Source organism: Desmodus rotundus, chromosome 5, assembly GCF_022682495.2.
Source record: "Desmodus rotundus isolate HL8 chromosome 5, HLdesRot8A.1, whole genome shotgun sequence".
In the NCBI taxonomy this organism is placed as follows: domain Eukaryota; kingdom Metazoa; phylum Chordata; class Mammalia; order Chiroptera; family Phyllostomidae; genus Desmodus; species Desmodus rotundus.
The window spans coordinates 41032505-41048539 of NC_071391.1; the positions used below are offsets into that span (position 1 = coordinate 41032505).

A 16035-nucleotide genomic window follows, 5' to 3' on the forward strand; every position below is an offset into this window, starting at 1 on the left:
ACAGAGTGAGGGTGGTAGAGACGGGGAGGGACGGACAAGACACCCCCAGACACAGGAGGGAAGAGAAAGCGAGAAGCAGTGACGCCAAGGGAACCCCAAAGGAGGTAATGCAGAGACCAAGTGGCGGAAATACAGGAGAGAGGGAGCAAATGGCAAAGGAGAAAGATGCGCACAAACACCGAGAGGCGGGGGAGAAGCGAGCAAGTCCATCCCCGGGATGTTCCCACACCTGAGACTGCTGGGTGCCCAGCATCTGGGGTCAGGGCTCCAGAGAAGGTGCTTCCATGGCCTCCCAGTCATGGTTCTTTATATCTGATCTAAGCTGTGTAACCCGTGTCCTTAGGCACTGGCCCACGCGGGCAGGACTGGTGAGCTGAACCCGGAGCTCAGAGCCCTGGCTAGCATGTGGACAGCAATGAGTAAGGGCTGGAACACTCACGGTCATTGCCATGGATGATCTGGAAGTTCTTTACGGAGGCCTGTGTGACGCGCCCGTGGAAGTTGAGTACGTAGGACTGAGTGTCGTCGTTCCAGACAGGTGTCTTGTTTTGTAGCTCGATGATGGTCTCCGTGTGCTTATTCTGCCAGCGCGCTAGCAGCGTCTCGTGCTCCTGGGAGAGCAGATACACCTGAACCAGGCCCTGGCCTCGGCACACGCCCAGCCCAGGGCTCACAGGGTCTGGCTCAGGGCTGGCGGTCCTTAGACTTCCCTAGACCCCCAGGGCTTCTTCCCCCACCCGGCCTCCTATGGCACAGACGCACCAGCTGGAGGTCTGCCCTGAGAAGTGCACGCAGAGGCCCCGATGGTGGGGGAGGGCGGGCGGGGTAGGAACTCACGTTGCGGGGCCGGATGCAGACCCTCTCATGGACCATGTTCATGCCGGGGACAATCACACTCATCTTCCGCGGCCCCTTAAAACCTAGGACGTTTGTCTCCTGAGAAACAGAACAGGGGCCACCTGAGGACTCTCCTTACAACTGGGGAGGCCAGAAGGGAATAAAGATGATGAGCCAGTTCTCAACGTCTGCACTTGAACGTCGAAGGGGCATCCCTCGACTTAGCAAGTCCAGAACGGAGCTCCTGAGTCTCTGCCCAAACTAGCACCCACCCCGTTGCCATCAGTCCCCTCTGCTTCACAGCAACTCAGGCAGACCACCCGGGGACGCCTCCCTCTCACATCCCACCTTCCGACCCATCCGCTCACGCGGAACGCACCACCTTCGGATCACGGCAAGAATCCGATCGCTCCTCACCGCCACCGTCTCCCACTGAGGCCCCAATAACAGACTGCGGAGGACTCCCCGTTTCCATCCTTGACCCCTCTCCCCCTCCTCCCTGTCACCTGGTCTCCCCAGCAGCGAGCGGTCCGTAAATCCCATGGTTTTCCTCCCTAGTGCAGAGTAAATGCCGCTCTCACTGCCTTCTGGGTTCCACCCAGGGCTGCCTCAGGGATGCTCTCCCCGCGGCCTTCCTCAAAGCTCACACATACCTGCACACTTCACAGTCCTCCCTCTCCCATTTTATTTTTTCATCTTAGCATTTATCAAGGAATGTGCTTATTCTTGCTGATATGTATATTTTATAGATTATCTACCCTACTAAGAGTTTAAGCCCTGTGAGAGTATAAGTTATGTCTCTTGTTCATTACTACATCATCAGTGCCTCCAACAGTAGCTGGAACACAGTTGGGGCTCAGCGTTTGAAGCGATTCGGACTGCCTCCCCAAAGTTGGCCAGCAGGTGGCACCATAGGACCGTACAAAAAGAGCACAGCTGTGGCTTCCCAATGAGCCTCGGGGCAGTGCCCACGCCCGGGCCCATGGGGGTACCAACCCCTCATTTTAAAATGAGGTGAAATGCCGGTACTGGTATTCCAGTTTGGCCACTTATGAGCTGTGTGACACTGGCAAGTGACCCAACCTCTGAGCTTCAGTTTCCTCACCTACGTGATAATAAAATAGGATGGAGCTCAACTTAGACTGAGCATTCAGTGAGACGACTATGCAAAGGGCCTTGGAGTCCACGCTGGAGGCGGGGTGGGAGTGAAGGGATGCACAGACAAGAACCCAGGCCTCCTGCCCCTGCAATCCAGGAGGCCCGGGTCCCACAGCTGTCCCAGGCAGGGGCCACTGCACCGAGGACAGTCCACCTGTCTGAAGCCTGTCTACTGACAAAGACAGAGGGACAGCCCACAGGTCAGGCAGCAATGCCCGAGCGTCATGTCTGACTTGAGGACCAGGGACCCAGGGACCCAGGACTCACGTAACACACAGCTGCCAGCTCCTGACGCAAAGTTCCACTTTCCAAAGTAGAGGATGCCTTCTGTGGGTTGACTCCATTGTCATACACGGTGAACTTGGTGCCCATGAGGTTGGACCTGCAGGACAGGCAGTCAGCACAGGGCCACACACCCTCTGCCCCAGGGCAGCACATGGCTGCCCTTGTGTCCTGGGAGGGGCCCGCAAAGTTGGGCAGAGCAGGGAGGCCCCCTGGGGGCACACTGCTCACTGAATTCCCCTCTTTAAGGGCAAAGGGCCTGGGCTTGCTCTGAGTCGAATCAAAGAGCATCTTGGTGCAGTGAGGGAAGTCTGGGAGGTCTGGGTCCCACAGAACGTCTCCCTGGAGGTACAGCCGTGAGTGCACAGAACGGCACCTGGCAGGAGAGCAGAGGGGACTCAGCCCCCCATGGAGACTAGATTAGGTGACCTCCTGTCTCTCTTAGCCAGCCTGTGAGTCTTGGTCCTGCCCCATCTCCACGGCTTTCTTGCCTCTGAGCGTGACTTACGTTCCCCAAACCTGGCACCAATGCTCAGCAAACCTGCCTCCCGGGGCGCGCTCAGAGCCTCCCCTCACCCCGGGGTTGCTTTCATTCGCACCAAGGACTCACTCTCAGCCTTGTCCCTCAGCACTGACCACGGGCCAAGGTGACCCCTCCATGATGGCCTACATCGTCAGTGACACCCTGCGGTTTGATCTCTCACTCTCAGTGGGCCTGTGCCCCCCACCCCCCAGCTGGGGGCAGCTTAGGGTAGGGTGCATGAGGCCCACCTCCAAGTCTGGCTCAAGGCTGGCCCGGAGCCAACAGTTGGACCTGAGGGACAAGAAGATCCAAGAAGAGGATCCGACTCCTGGCCTAGATCAGGGAGGAGGTGCTTTCTAGAGAGCCCGCCCCACCCCCTTCCTGGGGGAGTGCTGGTACCGCAGTTTCCCCACGTAGCTGTCCCCGCCTCGAGACAAGTCTGTTGGGTCCACGGAGATGAGGTAATTGGAAGTTTTACTCTTCTTTCTCTTCCTTCCAGCCAGGAGGAACACCTTGGGGAGGAGAGCAAGGTCACCTTCCAGGTCCCGCCTCTGGTCCACACACAATCAGAGGCACTCACACGGGGACTCTTTTTCAGCTCTGCACACAGTGTGCGTGCACACACACACCCCGGCAAACACAAGGCTGTGCTGTGACTAGGCTCCAGGGCTTCTGTCTCTTTGGGGGACTGAGAGGCCAGTGTTGGATCTGAGGCGCCGGCCTCATCCCAGCCCCCAGGACCTCCAGCCTGCCCAGGTGAACACGCGCCCAGGCCAGCCTCACCTTCTTCCCGTCCTCTCGGTCCAGGTGCAGGAAATAGGTGGGGTACATCCCTCGGTCCATCCCTTTCTTGTCCCTCGTGATGCGGCACTTGATGGTGATGCCCTGGGGGGCTGGCCTCAGTGCAAACTCCTCAAGATCCTGGACCTCAATATCCACCGAAGGCTCTGGGGCTGTCGGGCTGGGGGCCGAGGCTGCCTCCTGCGGGGGAGAGAGCAGGAGCCTGAGCCCCAGGGACCCTGAGCAGCTGAAATTGGGGTCTGGGGTCCAGAGCTGGCCTGTGATGTGGTGGTGGTGGGAGATGGGGCAGAGTCCTTCCCTGCCTCAGACACACCTGGGGGCAGGTTCTCAGAGGTCAACCTGTCGGACTCCGGCTCCCCTGCCCTCCCGGCCTGGCCGAAGAGAATGGGAGGGAGGGTGGGAGGACAGGAGAGCCCAGGCCACAGCAGCTCTAGACAGGCAGCTGGGCCCAGCCCCTGGCAAGCCACTCACCACCATTTCTCCACACTCATCCCCCTCCAGCTGGACGACCAGCCCCTGCACACGCTGTCCACCCTTCCTCACTCACCCGGATGGACTTCTTGCTAGTAGCGGAGCTGGGGCGGGTGTTGCTGTTTAGCTGGGAGGAGCTGGAGCTGTTCTCATCTTCATCCTCCTCCTCCTCCTCAAAGCTCATGCTGCTGGAGACACCTGGGCCAGGTAGGGACGAGGGTCACAGGCACACCCAGACAGACGTCTGCTCACAAGCCCCGAGCCACCCATGCCTGCGTGCGCACACACACAGGCCGAGTGTGCACACGTGCATTCACACCCCCCACGCACAGCCCCATATACACAAGGACACACACTCAGGTGCAGGCTGGGACTGGCACAGACCGTGGGGTGCGTGCACCACGCCCCCAGCTTCAGCTCCGTCCCTCCTTCAGATGCCTGCTCTCCAGCACTCGCCGAGCTGACCCTGTGCCAGGAGCCTCTGTTTCAGGGTTACCAGAGGCCTTGGCAGGCAGCTACCTGGGGAAGGCCCAGCCTCTCACTCAGCCTGACGTTCGGGGCCAACGCCTCCTCCCCCCAGCCTGCCTGCGGCCCTCTATGTGCGTCTCTCCACCCGAATGCCATCTCCAGCCTTTACCCCAGCAGCCCTTTCTCCAGGAAGCTGTCCCTGACCCGATTCCTCAGAATGTGGGGCACTGCTGGGCTTCCCTCTGCCACCCCACGCCAGGGGCTCCCTGCGGCAAGGGTCACAGTGGAGGAACTATCTGGGTAGCAGGTTTCCTGGGAGGACCTGCCCAGCCTCCTGGCGTTCTGGCCCTGCTCCTCTAGCTCAGCAGACGGGGGAACATTTTACAAAAGGAGCTTTTCAAAAGAACCAAAGGAAAGGAAACCTGTCCCCAAACCTGGGCCTCCCCAGGGACAGGTGATACGGATGGGGGGAAGACAGGCCTGGTTACCCTAGTTCACACTTCTTCCTCTTAACTTGGCCTTACCAGGAGTCCCTGCCCCAGTTCCTCACTGGTCTCCAAGTGTGCCCCCCACCAGGTCTGGGAGGGGTTGGAATAGACACAGGAAGGCCCTGCTCCCCAAGAAGGGTACCTGAGAAGCTGGGACTGAGCTTTGGGGGTGTCATTGGACCCCCACGGGGCTCACCCTTCCTCAGCATCATGGCACGGAGGTCCTGCCCGCTGGGCCGTGCGCCCCCTCCAGCTGCTGTCTCCCCCGAGGCCTGGGCGTGGTCCGACTGGCCCACAGTCAGGATCTGCACTGGGCCTTGGGCCTCGGACTTGTCTTCTGCCAGAGCTGCTGGCCCGCCGGTGCCTGCAGGCCACGGGCACTCCTGAGTCCCGTCAGGAGTGGGGGTGGGGGGAGAGCTGGATCCACAGACGTCCATGAAGTGGGTGAGGGGTGAGTAGGGGGACCCTCTGCAAAACTATCTGCGAAGCTGACTTTAAAAACTAATGCGTCTTAAAGGTGGGCAAGCTATGGTGGGACATGGGTTTTGTGGCTGGTGCTGCTCCCCCATATTGGTTGCTGAGGGTCGGTTCGAAGTGCCTCACACCCCTAGGAAGACAGCAGCCACCTACACAGCCAACTGCACAGTGAGAAAGACAAGACGCAGAAAAAGGACCCGTCTAGGCTGCAGACCACCTCTCATTCGCAGACTGGGCAGCTCCTTATCAGTGCTGGTGTTAATTCTCTCTCTCAGACACACACACGCACACACACAGTAAAGTCACACACCATTAAAAACATATGGGGCCCCTGCCCTGCCTGGTGGGGCTCAGTGCATGGACAGCTGGACTGCGAAGCAAAAGGTAAGCCAGTTCAATTCCCAGTCAGGGCACATGCTTGGGTTGCAAGCCAGGTCCCCAGTAGGGGGCGCTTGAGAGGCAACCACACATTGATGTTTCCCTCTCTTTCTCCCTCCCTTCCCCTCTCTCTAAAAAATAAATAAATAAAATCCTTTAAAAACACACACACAGGGCCCCTTGAAAAAGGCTGAGGCTGGCAGAGCCTCACCTTCCTAAATGGAGGCTCTCCCACCCCATGTCAACCTTCCTCACCAAACTGCCACAGCTTCAGTAACAGAAGTGAGGCCTGGCCCCCACAGGTGGCAGCCACCCTGACTGGGTGGGCTGTCCTAAACGCTGCAGTCGGCTCCAGAAGCCTACGGACCTGGCACCCCACCATCCCACCATGACCAGAGGCCTAGAGACGGGACGCGAGACAGGGGCCACTGTAACCGTCCTTGATCTCTGAGGATCTCTTTAGAATGAGAGGAGTAGGGAACAGACTGGTGTGAGGGTCCAGAGGGTGGACCTGGGACCAGAGTCAAGGAGCCCACATGATGGCTGAGAGGCTGCCCACGTGTGGGCCAGGTTGCGTGGGAGGCAGGGAGCCCCACGGGACAGACTGTCCTGGGTCAGGATGGAGGTGAGGGTTCTCAGGCTGGACAGGGGCTCCTGGGCCACAGCAGGGCTGGACTTCACTTTCTGGCCGACTGCAGGGCCTGCTCCACACCCATAGGCCAGCCCAGGCACCCCACGAGCCAGATGCGGCCTGTGAGCCAGCTGGGTGGGGCCCTGAGTGCATCTGGTGCCTTCACTGGTGCCTCCCACCTTGCCCCTCCAGGTCAGGAAGATAAGCCTCCCCCAACCCTCGGTGGGGGCCAGGCTCCCAAGCAGGGCTGCAGGGAGGGCGAGCTGACCTTTGTGCTTCCCCTTCTTCTCCTTCCTTGAGGCCCCGCCCTGGCCCCCCGCAGCGGCCGCTGCCTTGGTTCTCTTGGCTGAGGCTGGTGCTGTTGAGCGGCTGGCTCCCAGCTGCACACTAGCGAGTGAGTCGGCCTCTTGAACTGCTTAGGAAAGAGCAGAGACAGAGAGAGAAACAGGCACTAGGTAAGACCAGAGCCCCTCACACTCCTCAGTACATTTCCCAGCTCCCCGCCCCCCAACACCTAGCCCTAGCAGGGCCTCTGTATCCCCCCATCTCTACCAGGTGTCGGTGCTGGAGGCGGCACCCCCAGCCCAGTGTGATACAGTCAAAAGCCTGCCGGCTCTGCTATCAACCAAGAAGCAGAGCTGTTGAAGCTCTGGGCCAGCAAACCATTTGGGCCTAGGCAGGGGGAGGGAGCGTGTCTGGGAGAATGTGGGTCATCAAAGGTGGTGGACGAAGACAGAAAAGGCTGCATGTCTTGGAAGAGACCATAGCTAGAGCAAGCACTCAAGGAAGCTTGCAAAACAGCCCAGGGTGCAGAGTGCCCCGAGGCAGGACCACCACTCGGGACACAGGAAGTTGCACACACTGAGGTCTCAGTGGGGTCACAGCTGGGAGGCCTGCACACTCTCCCCATGGCGGGCGGAACCCCAGCCTGCCCCGAGTCCCGGAACGGTTTCTCACGGCTCTTCCGTACAATAAAGACCAACCGTCTCCTGTAAGTCTGGTTCCTCCAACTTCCCCCCCTTGGCCTCAGCCTAACTGCTCATGCCTTGCCTCCCAGCTCCCCCACCCCACGTCCCCAGGCACACCATGCTCCTTCAGTGCCTAGTGCCCGCTGCACTCCCTGTGGCCACAGGGGCCTTGCCCTGGCTGTCCCACCGCCGGGATGGCCTGTCTGACTGCCACCTCTCCCGCCAAGCCCCCTTCCTTCTGCAGGCTCCAGCTCCTTGGAGCAGCCTCCCCGACCCCTTGTCTGGGAGCAGGGGCTCTGCCCTTCACCCACACAGCCTGGTCCTTCCCACACAGCACACCTGTGACAGATGGTAAGGTCCCCAAGAGAACAGTGACCACATCCGTCTGTGTTCACCCTGGGTCCCGGGCCTCTGATCTGGAGGCTGACACAAAGTAGGCCCTCGGTAAACATTTAAGGGCCGGGTGAATATATAATGTGAATGAGCGTGGCTGGTGCGTCAAAAAGTGTTTACCAGGATAAACCCATAGGTTCTGATTTGTGTCAAACTCCCCTTGTACTTAACACCAAGACCAGCAGAGGGCAGCGCAGGAGGCAGCCAGAGCTGCAGGTGGGGGTCCAGGTGCTCTAAGTAACGCCAATCCCAGGCCAGCCACCCAGGTGCGCAGCAGCCACAGAGGGCTGTGTCCACCTCTCAGAGCAGAGTGACAGAAGAGGCGTGACCCAGCCTGCTCCGGACTCTCGGCAGAGAGTAGCACACCGCTGGCTGGGTCTTGAAACACTCAAGAGCTGCTGCAATGTTCAAAGTCTGGAGACGGAATTTTCCCCCTTTGCAGGAGAGGAAGCGAACCCAGCGGGGGTCAGTGTCTTGCTCACAATCACCAGGGAGCAGGAGGCTGGCAGCGGCACGACCGGAAACTCTGTCTCCGGCTGTGGTCCTGTCTGCAGGCCTGCCCCACACTTCAGTGCTCAAGAAACTCCTGCCAGAGTGACTGCACATCAGGGATGTCTCAGGCTCTCTCAAAGCCTCAAGACGCTGGCCCATGACTCACCCTGGCAGGGCCCAGAGTCCCAGGAGCAGGCTCCCAGCCCATGTGCAACCTTGAACAGTCAGGTGCCCGGCTTGGCAGAGCTGGGGCTGTGCTGCCCACAGGGCAGCAGGCCAGGCCCCACAACGGCAGGTGCCCTCTCTGCAGGGCACTCCTGCTACCCCTGGGACAGTGCTCACCGAGGAAGAGTAAGGGGGTGTCGGCCGGGAAAGGGCAGGGGCCGGTTCTGTGTGGAGCAGCCTGAGCTGCCCGCCTGAGGCAGTAGCGCTGGGCCCAGGTCCCTGTCCCCTTCCTCTGCAGGGCCTCTCAGTTGGAGTAGAGACATACCAGCTGAGGCGCTGGATGCTGAAGCCCACACAGCAGAATTACTACGATGGACCTTCCATCTGGGAGGCAACTTTAACCAGGTGGAAAGCCATATGGAGCCTGACGGGCCTGGGTTCAAAGCCTTGCCCCTACGCTCACTAGCAATGTGCCACGGACAACTCGGGGCGCCCTCGGAGCGCAAATGCTTATGGATGTGGGCAGCAATGAGTTACTGTGAGGAATGAATGAGATAATGCAGGTAGAGCGCCTAGCACCATGCTGCGCCACCGGCAGATGCCTTGTCCAGGGTGCTGCGCCAGCACTGGGCACTAGGTGCTGCCCTCCAAGGCAGAGAATTGGCGGAACCTGAGACGCTGTGGGGCTGGGGCATGGGGTGGGGCCGGCAGTTAGATGAGAACGGTTAGTCCTGAGCTGACAGGCAGCTACCAGCAGCTCCAAGTGGCTGGAGACTGCAGGTCCTGAAAAATCTCAGGTTCCTTCCAACTGCGAAGGCCAGGGGCCACCTTCTCAGCACCACCATCTGACAGAAAAGTCCCTGGGATTACCTGCACCAGCAGGGGGAAGGCGGGACTGGGTCTGAGGCCCTCCTTTAGGATCAGAGACACCAACCCTCTGTTCCTGCCCTGGGTACTCACCCTAACCTACAGGAGGCGGGGCCCCCAGTTCAGGGAGCTACCCCTCCCCCCACTCCTAGCATGAGCTGCAGAGAATCTCCCTGCCACCCCCAAGCCGTGGGCTCTGCTGAGAAGCCAGTGTGCAAAGATGGGAGAGCTGGAGGCTTCTGGTCAGCACAGCTTGCACAGGGCCCTGCAGGTTGGAAGCCAGGCCGACGGAAGGTGCGGAGGCCCAGGGGGAGGGGCAGTGAGTGTCAGTCTACTGAGACGCGAGCTGGGAGCTGGTACCGGCTGTTAAGATGGATTCTTCTCGGGAAGCAGAACATGGGCAGGGAGTGGATGGTTCTGCTCCTAGGAGCTGCCGTGAACTTCTCCAGGTCAAAAACCTGGACTTCTGACCTCCCAGATCCACCAGGTTTTAGCTTCTGGCTCCAACACCTGACCCAGGAGCCCAGGGCCCCAGGTGCCAGCCTCCCTCTACCCAACCCCTTGCTGTGCACCTGGGCTGGGAGCCACGCTCAGCCTGCACGTGCCAGGCAGAGGACCCTTGCCCACCCAGATCAGCACAGGGCCTCCAGGGCTGGCTGTCTCAAGGGCGGGGTGTACCTTGGTAGCTGGTGCTGCCACTGCTGCTGAGGTAGGACTCCACCAGGGGGGCCTGCTCCTCCGACTGCCGGGCCCGCCGGCTTCGGGGCCGCCCGTCGGCATTGGCCTGTACCATCAGGGGCTCCTGGCGCTTCTTCTTCTGCTTCTGCTCCAGCAGGGCCCGCTGCAGAGGTAGCGTACAGGCACGGAGGTCATGGGGCTGGAGAGGGCAGCCCACCGCCTCCCCCGACAGGGGGAGGGGGGCTTCCATGCTACTTGCTCAGCTTGCTTCTGGAGGTCACAAGGGGGTCCACTCAGGGCCAAGGCCGCATGTCCCTGGTGTCCCAAGACACAGAGTCCAGGAGAAGGAGGCAAAACTCAGCCCAGGGAGCTGTCCTGGCAGGGCCACAGCACGGACACCCAGCCTCCAACTGTAGCCCCCCAGCTGCCTGCTGGCCATAGCCCCATGTGCTGGTCTGTGCCCTGGCTGGGAGGGTAAAGGAGAGAGCTGCTTCTGGGAGGGCTGCTCCCCACCAGTCAGGACCACCCCAGGATGGGGGCAGCCCACACTCTGCGCCCCGCAGACCCCAGCCCGGACTCTGGTCGGGATGGTGAGGACAGGCTATCCTTCCGCCTGGCCCCGTCTCACTCACCTGCCGGTCAAGCTTCTGCTGCCTCAGGTTGCTGCCCTCATCATCTAAGACACTGCAGAGGGAGAGAGGGGCACTCAGGGCCTGTCTACAAGGTTCCGGGATATTGCCCAAAGCCCACCCGGCACGTCTGGGTTCTTTAAACCCCCCAGCAAGGCTGCTGTCCACATGGGAGAAGGGAAGGGAAAGGCTAGTCCTTGGGATCCAGCTTGAGGCAGAGAGGCCTGAGCCATACTTCTGCTGCTCTGGGAGCTTATCTCCCACTGGGGTCCCTGCTGCCCCAAGGACTCTCTGCCAGCCCGGGCCCCGTGAGCACAGGACACTTTCCCCTTGGGCCTGTGAGCAGGGTCTGGCTGGGTTCCAAGGGAACCTGTCCAGAGGCATCAGGCACAAGCCAGGCCCAAGGCCAAAGCTTCAGACCAGGGACCAGCCCCCTCGGGCCCACTCTCAGGTCTCAGCAGCTCGTCCCCTTGTCTTTCCTCCTTTCTGGAGAAAGCTGGGTCCTCAGGGGCAGACCCTCGCCCCATGTGCCCAAAGCAAACTCCTGGCTCTCCAGGTGGCAGAGTGATGCTGATGCTGCTGACTGGGGCTGAGGGTCCCCTTATTAGGGGGAGTGAGGCCAAGGGACTAATCAGTCCCTCAGGGCGGGGCTAGGGCCAGATGGGGACGTCCGTAGAGCCTACACGGCACATCAACAAGTGATCCATCCGGCAACCAGCCACATGGAGAAGACATGGCACACACATGGCACCAGGCAGCAGCAGGGCATCGAAGCCTGGAGTCCCTAAGGTGCTGGGATAGGCAGCGCTGCCTCACCCAGGCCCTGCCTCCCAGGAAGGGATAGTACAAGTAGGGAGCTGGTAATTCAAACCACTGAATTCTCTTTCTAGTCCAAGACACATACCTGGGCCCTAGGCCCCAAATTCTATGACCCAAGGTCAGGCAGCTGCCTGGGGTGGGGCTGGAGCCTGAGGGCCTGAGCTGCGGGAACCCCCAGCCGCCCTGGCCGGTTACATGCCCGATGCACGAGGTTTGTGTGTGAGGCCGTAAGGCTATTTCATGCATGTGCGCACACGCCCGAAGGTGTCCAAAAGTGTGAGTGCATCTACCTGAGTGAGCATGGACCTGGATATGTGTGCATGCACACAACTGTGTAAGAGGCGGGCGTGCTTGTGTGCAGGGGAGCACTGTGCGTGGAGGGGAAAGAGGAGGGCGGATCGCCCCCGGGGACACGGCGGAGCCATCTCCACCTCCTCCTGGCAGCAGCAGCAGCAGCCCTCCTGGCTGAGATAATCATTGACCCCAAACGTCCCCTGAGCTCATTCAAACTATTGTGTCTCTGTGGCTTGGGGGGCTGGCCAGAGAGGGACAGGAAGTCCATGATTACAGATGGCCCACCACCCACCTCCCTGGCCACAGCTGATGAGGACTTTGCATATTTTAAACTGCCAGCATCCTACCACCTTGCCATCCGGGAGGGCCTTTCCCGAGATGAGAGAGAGAGAGAGAGAGAGAGAGAGAGAGAGAGAGAGAGAGAGAGAGAGAGAGACACGAGACAGAGACGAGACATATGGGCTGCTCTGCACTCAGGGGAGCCCCGCTGTGAGCTGGGGCTGAGCACAGAACAGCCCTATTCACCAAAACCCCAGCTGCCCCAGCACCAGAGAAAACACTGGTCATAGACCTCAGTCCCCCTGTGCCCTCATCCACCTGCCTAACAGCAGCGCACAGGGGCACTGGGCCCCCCGAGGGTGCTGCCAGGACCAGAGGGCAGGGAACCAGCTCCTCCAAAAAGCTCAGGCTGGCTGGGACGGTGAGTGTCCCGTTACGGAAGGCACGCACACCGGCTGGAGGGCAGTGACAGGGCTGCTGAAAGAAGGGGGAAGGTGTGAGAGTGAGCAAGGTGCCCAGGCCCTGCGAGGTCTGGGAGGCTAGGGCTCTGCCACCTGTCTCTCCACCTGAATCATGGCCCTGTCTGAATAGCACAACGGCAAAGCATCTGCTTGCACACTGCCCTCGAAGGGCGGGTCCCACCAGCACCGTCCTCCACCGTCTGCAGGGCCAGCAGTGCGCTCTCCTCCACGGTTTCCATGGCGCCGACAAACTGCAGCCGGCTCCGTGTGACGCCTGGCTGACAGCGGCAATGGGCAGAGGCCCAGCTGTGCTCTGCTCGACAGGCTTCGAGCCGGGCATGAATGGGGCAGCCTGTAGCCTCAGGCACGCGCTCGTGGCCTGGCCACTGGAGCCATGGCGCCTCCACAGCACGGTGCTGGCTCCCCTTCCTGCCCGCGAGAAAGGCTGTCCCATGGCCAACGGGGGACGATGCCAGCAGCCTGCACGTTCACAGGGCGGGGTCGGGGGCGCAGGCCGCTGCCTGGGTCATCCCCGGCACTGGGCTCGGCTGAACAGGAAAAGATGACTTCCCCGGTGCACGGGTCATTTAGAAAAGGGGACATCCAACAGAGAGAAAAGCTCACATTAGCAATGCCACCCATGGAACTGCTGGGTCACAGCGGCTACTCAACTGACAGAAGATGGTGCCAGCCATGGCACCCTCACTGCCCAGCGCCCCCCCAGGCCCTTATCTGTGCGTGGGCGTGGGTGGTGTTTCCCTGCACAGGCCACTGCCCCTCGCCGCAGACTTCCCACACCACCACGCCGCGCCCAGGGAAGGAGGCTGCTCTCCATGATAACATTACTGCCTTTTCCTCTGTCCCCACCTCCATTTCCTGATGGGGGACAATGACAGAGAGCCGCACGCTTTAATAACACGGGTGTCCATGTGATTAACACAGGTGTCCGCGGGGCACCCTGCCCTGGCTGGGAAGCTCAGTCTCCTGATACATCAAGGTTGCAGGGGTTGTTTTTTTTTTTTAAGATTTTATTCATTTTTAGAGAAAAGGAGAAAGAGGGAGAGAAATATCAATGTGTGGTTGCCCCTCGTGCACCGCCTACTGGGTACCTGGCCTGCAGCCCTGGCATGCCCTGACTGGGGATTGAACCAGCGACCCCTTGCTTTGCAGGCCTGTGCTCAAAGCACTGAGCCACACCAGCCAGGGACCAAGCTTGCAGGTTTGATCCCTGGTCAGACCACATACAAGAAACAACCGGTGAGTGCACAAATAGCTGGAACAACAGATCAATGTTTCTGTCCCTTCCTCTCTCTGTAAAATCAATTTAAAAGGAAAAAATAGTAACACAAACCCCCAGATAAGGTTACAGATAGAATACACTTAACCACCAGCCTTCAGAGGGGATGGGCAACTACAAGGGCCAGGCTTCTAGAGAATTCCAGGAACTCAGGTGTCCTGGAAGTGCCCAGAGAGCTGGCCGCTCACCCCCTCCCTTACCACCAAGCGTGGTAGAGCAGGGGGAAGAATGGGGAGCGGAGCTGGAGCTGCGGGCAGCTGCGGGGGAGGAGCGACATGTGCTGGTGACTATGAGCGTGCCTGGCCGAGCAAGACCCCCCTCCCCACTCCCCGAGGCTGACAGCAATCCACCTACGCGAGGCCGCCCCAGGAGCGGACACTGTGGTGGGGCAAAGAGGTTCCCAGCACAGCGCAGTGTTTCTAGCAGAGCTGCACAGGTCCGAGTGGACCACAGTCACCAAGCGGGGACCACCTTGTCCTGGCGGCGGGTTTCTTCCTGACACAGATGTGTCTGGAGCACACTGCATCTGTCCCTGGTGAGTGACAGCGGCATGCTGTGGAGGACAAGGACAATGACGATAGCTGTCTCTGGGGAGAATGGAGCCCCAGCTCCTGTCCCCTCCTCAGCAGGCCCAGCCCCCGCCCCACACCAGACGGGCCTGCCTTCTCGTCTCCCACTGCAGCACCTCTCCTCGGCATCTTCCTTGCTCACCAGCACGCCCAGCCCACCTGTCTCTGACAGGCGCTGTTCTAGGCCACATGAAACGACAGCCACGAGAGAAGACAGTAATGGCTTTTTAACAACTCGGGCTCCACTTACGGAATCGCTGCCAAGCCCAGGCTGCCAGCTGCAGCCCCGCCAGGAGACTCGGACGGGAGACAGGGCCCTGATGGATGGGTCTTCCAGCTGACCCTGGTGGCTCCTTCATCACAGTGCCCCCTGCCCTCACCTCCTGCTGGGGGCCAGGCCAGGGAGGCCCCGGAAAGCACCGGCCACTGGCTCATGAGGGTCAAACCTGGCCCATCAATCCGTGTGCTCTGCCCAGAGCCTCCACCTCCCAGGGAGACAGCCCGTCCACATCCCCCTGCTTCCCCTGGGGCCAGACAGAATCCGAGTGGCCGTGTTGGGCAACAAATGAGGGTGGGTGCACTTCCCCCTGCCCCGGGGGCTGGAGAAACCAGACACGGCCCAGATAATCAGGAAGCCAGTTATCCCGATTCTTAGAAGTACCCTGTGTGCTCCAGCTAGTCCACCTGAGCTGACCACAGGCCGCGGGACCAGGCCAATCTAGAGGCAGACCCACTCCCCTGGCCCACTTCATCCTCCCCCTCCCTGTCCTTTCTTCCCACTCCGGTCACAGCTGGAAGCTGCCCCGCTGGACCCAGGGCAAAGGAAGTGGGCTGTCGGGGGAGGGAAGACCACCCGGGTGCCTGGCTACAACCCCTGTGCCCATGCCAGAAGCCCCCCTGCCTCTGCAGCTCACCCAGGCCCCCACCACCTACTGCAGCGACTGTCAGCCTTGTCACCTCACGGCACACACAAACCGATCGCTGAAAGTCTGCAGCACACCAAAAACCTATCGTTTGCCAATCTGACTGTTAAAAAGGTATGATTTTGATTCATTCCCACCGGACAGCTATTGTTATGCTGTCTGTTGTCATTGTTTCGGCAGATAATCTAAGGGAAAACAGGTCAGCACCCCTGACGAAACAGTCAGGTACAGGGCATGTTTTAGAAATTCTTGCGGCACACGGGTGGAAAACCGCTGGCCTGGCGGAGGGAAGGCAGTGGGGTGGGAACGGGGCGGGGAGGGCACAGGCAGCTCCAGAAGGGAGGGGCCACACTGCTCACAGGAGCCCCGTCTCTCGTCTCTGGGGAAGGGACGAGGTGTCTCCATTCCCACCCTGGCCCACAGCCTTACCAGGCGCATTTAAACTGCGGGGGGCACTCAGCCCTGACTTGGGAATTTCGGAACTGCTGGGAAAGATGCCCCAGACTCACTCCCGCCTCACTCTCTCTTTTACAGCAAGCGACACAGGTGACGCTACTGCTTGGCCGCGCACAAGAGGACCACCAGCCACAGCTGGTGACAGCTCCAAAACGAAAAAGCACGCGGGGAGTTGCCGCGAGGCTGGAGCTGTGCAGATGCAGCCTTATGTGCGGGTGGGGTAAGAAACCG

General features: G+C 60.3%; 1 protein-coding gene across 9 annotated transcripts in view; it reads right to left on the minus strand.

Moving 5' to 3' along the window:
• Positions 1–16035, minus strand: part of TUB (TUB bipartite transcription factor) — a 78752-nt gene that overhangs the window by 4429 nt on the left and 58288 nt on the right. For 4 of the 9 annotated variants that reach the window (XM_053924284.1, XM_053924282.2, XM_053924287.2 and 1 more), the window contains 10 exons: positions 10710–10761; positions 10078–10240; positions 6783–6929; positions 5225–5392; positions 4149–4270; positions 3584–3781; positions 3200–3312; positions 2263–2377; positions 838–936; positions 440–611 (listed from right to left, as the gene is read on the minus strand). In XM_053924284.1, coding sequence (XP_053780259.1) covers positions 440–611; positions 838–936; positions 2263–2377; positions 3200–3312; positions 3584–3781; positions 4149–4270; positions 5225–5392; positions 6783–6929; positions 10078–10240; positions 10710–10761 — 1349 coding nt within the window. Of the gene's footprint in view, positions 1–439; positions 612–837; positions 937–2262; positions 2378–3199; positions 3313–3583; positions 3782–4148; positions 4271–5224; positions 5412–6782; positions 6930–10077; positions 10241–10709; positions 10762–16035 lie in introns of all 9 variants that reach the window. The other 5 variants (XM_053924285.1, XM_053924283.2, XM_053924289.2 and 2 more) reach the window with 4 other exon arrangements.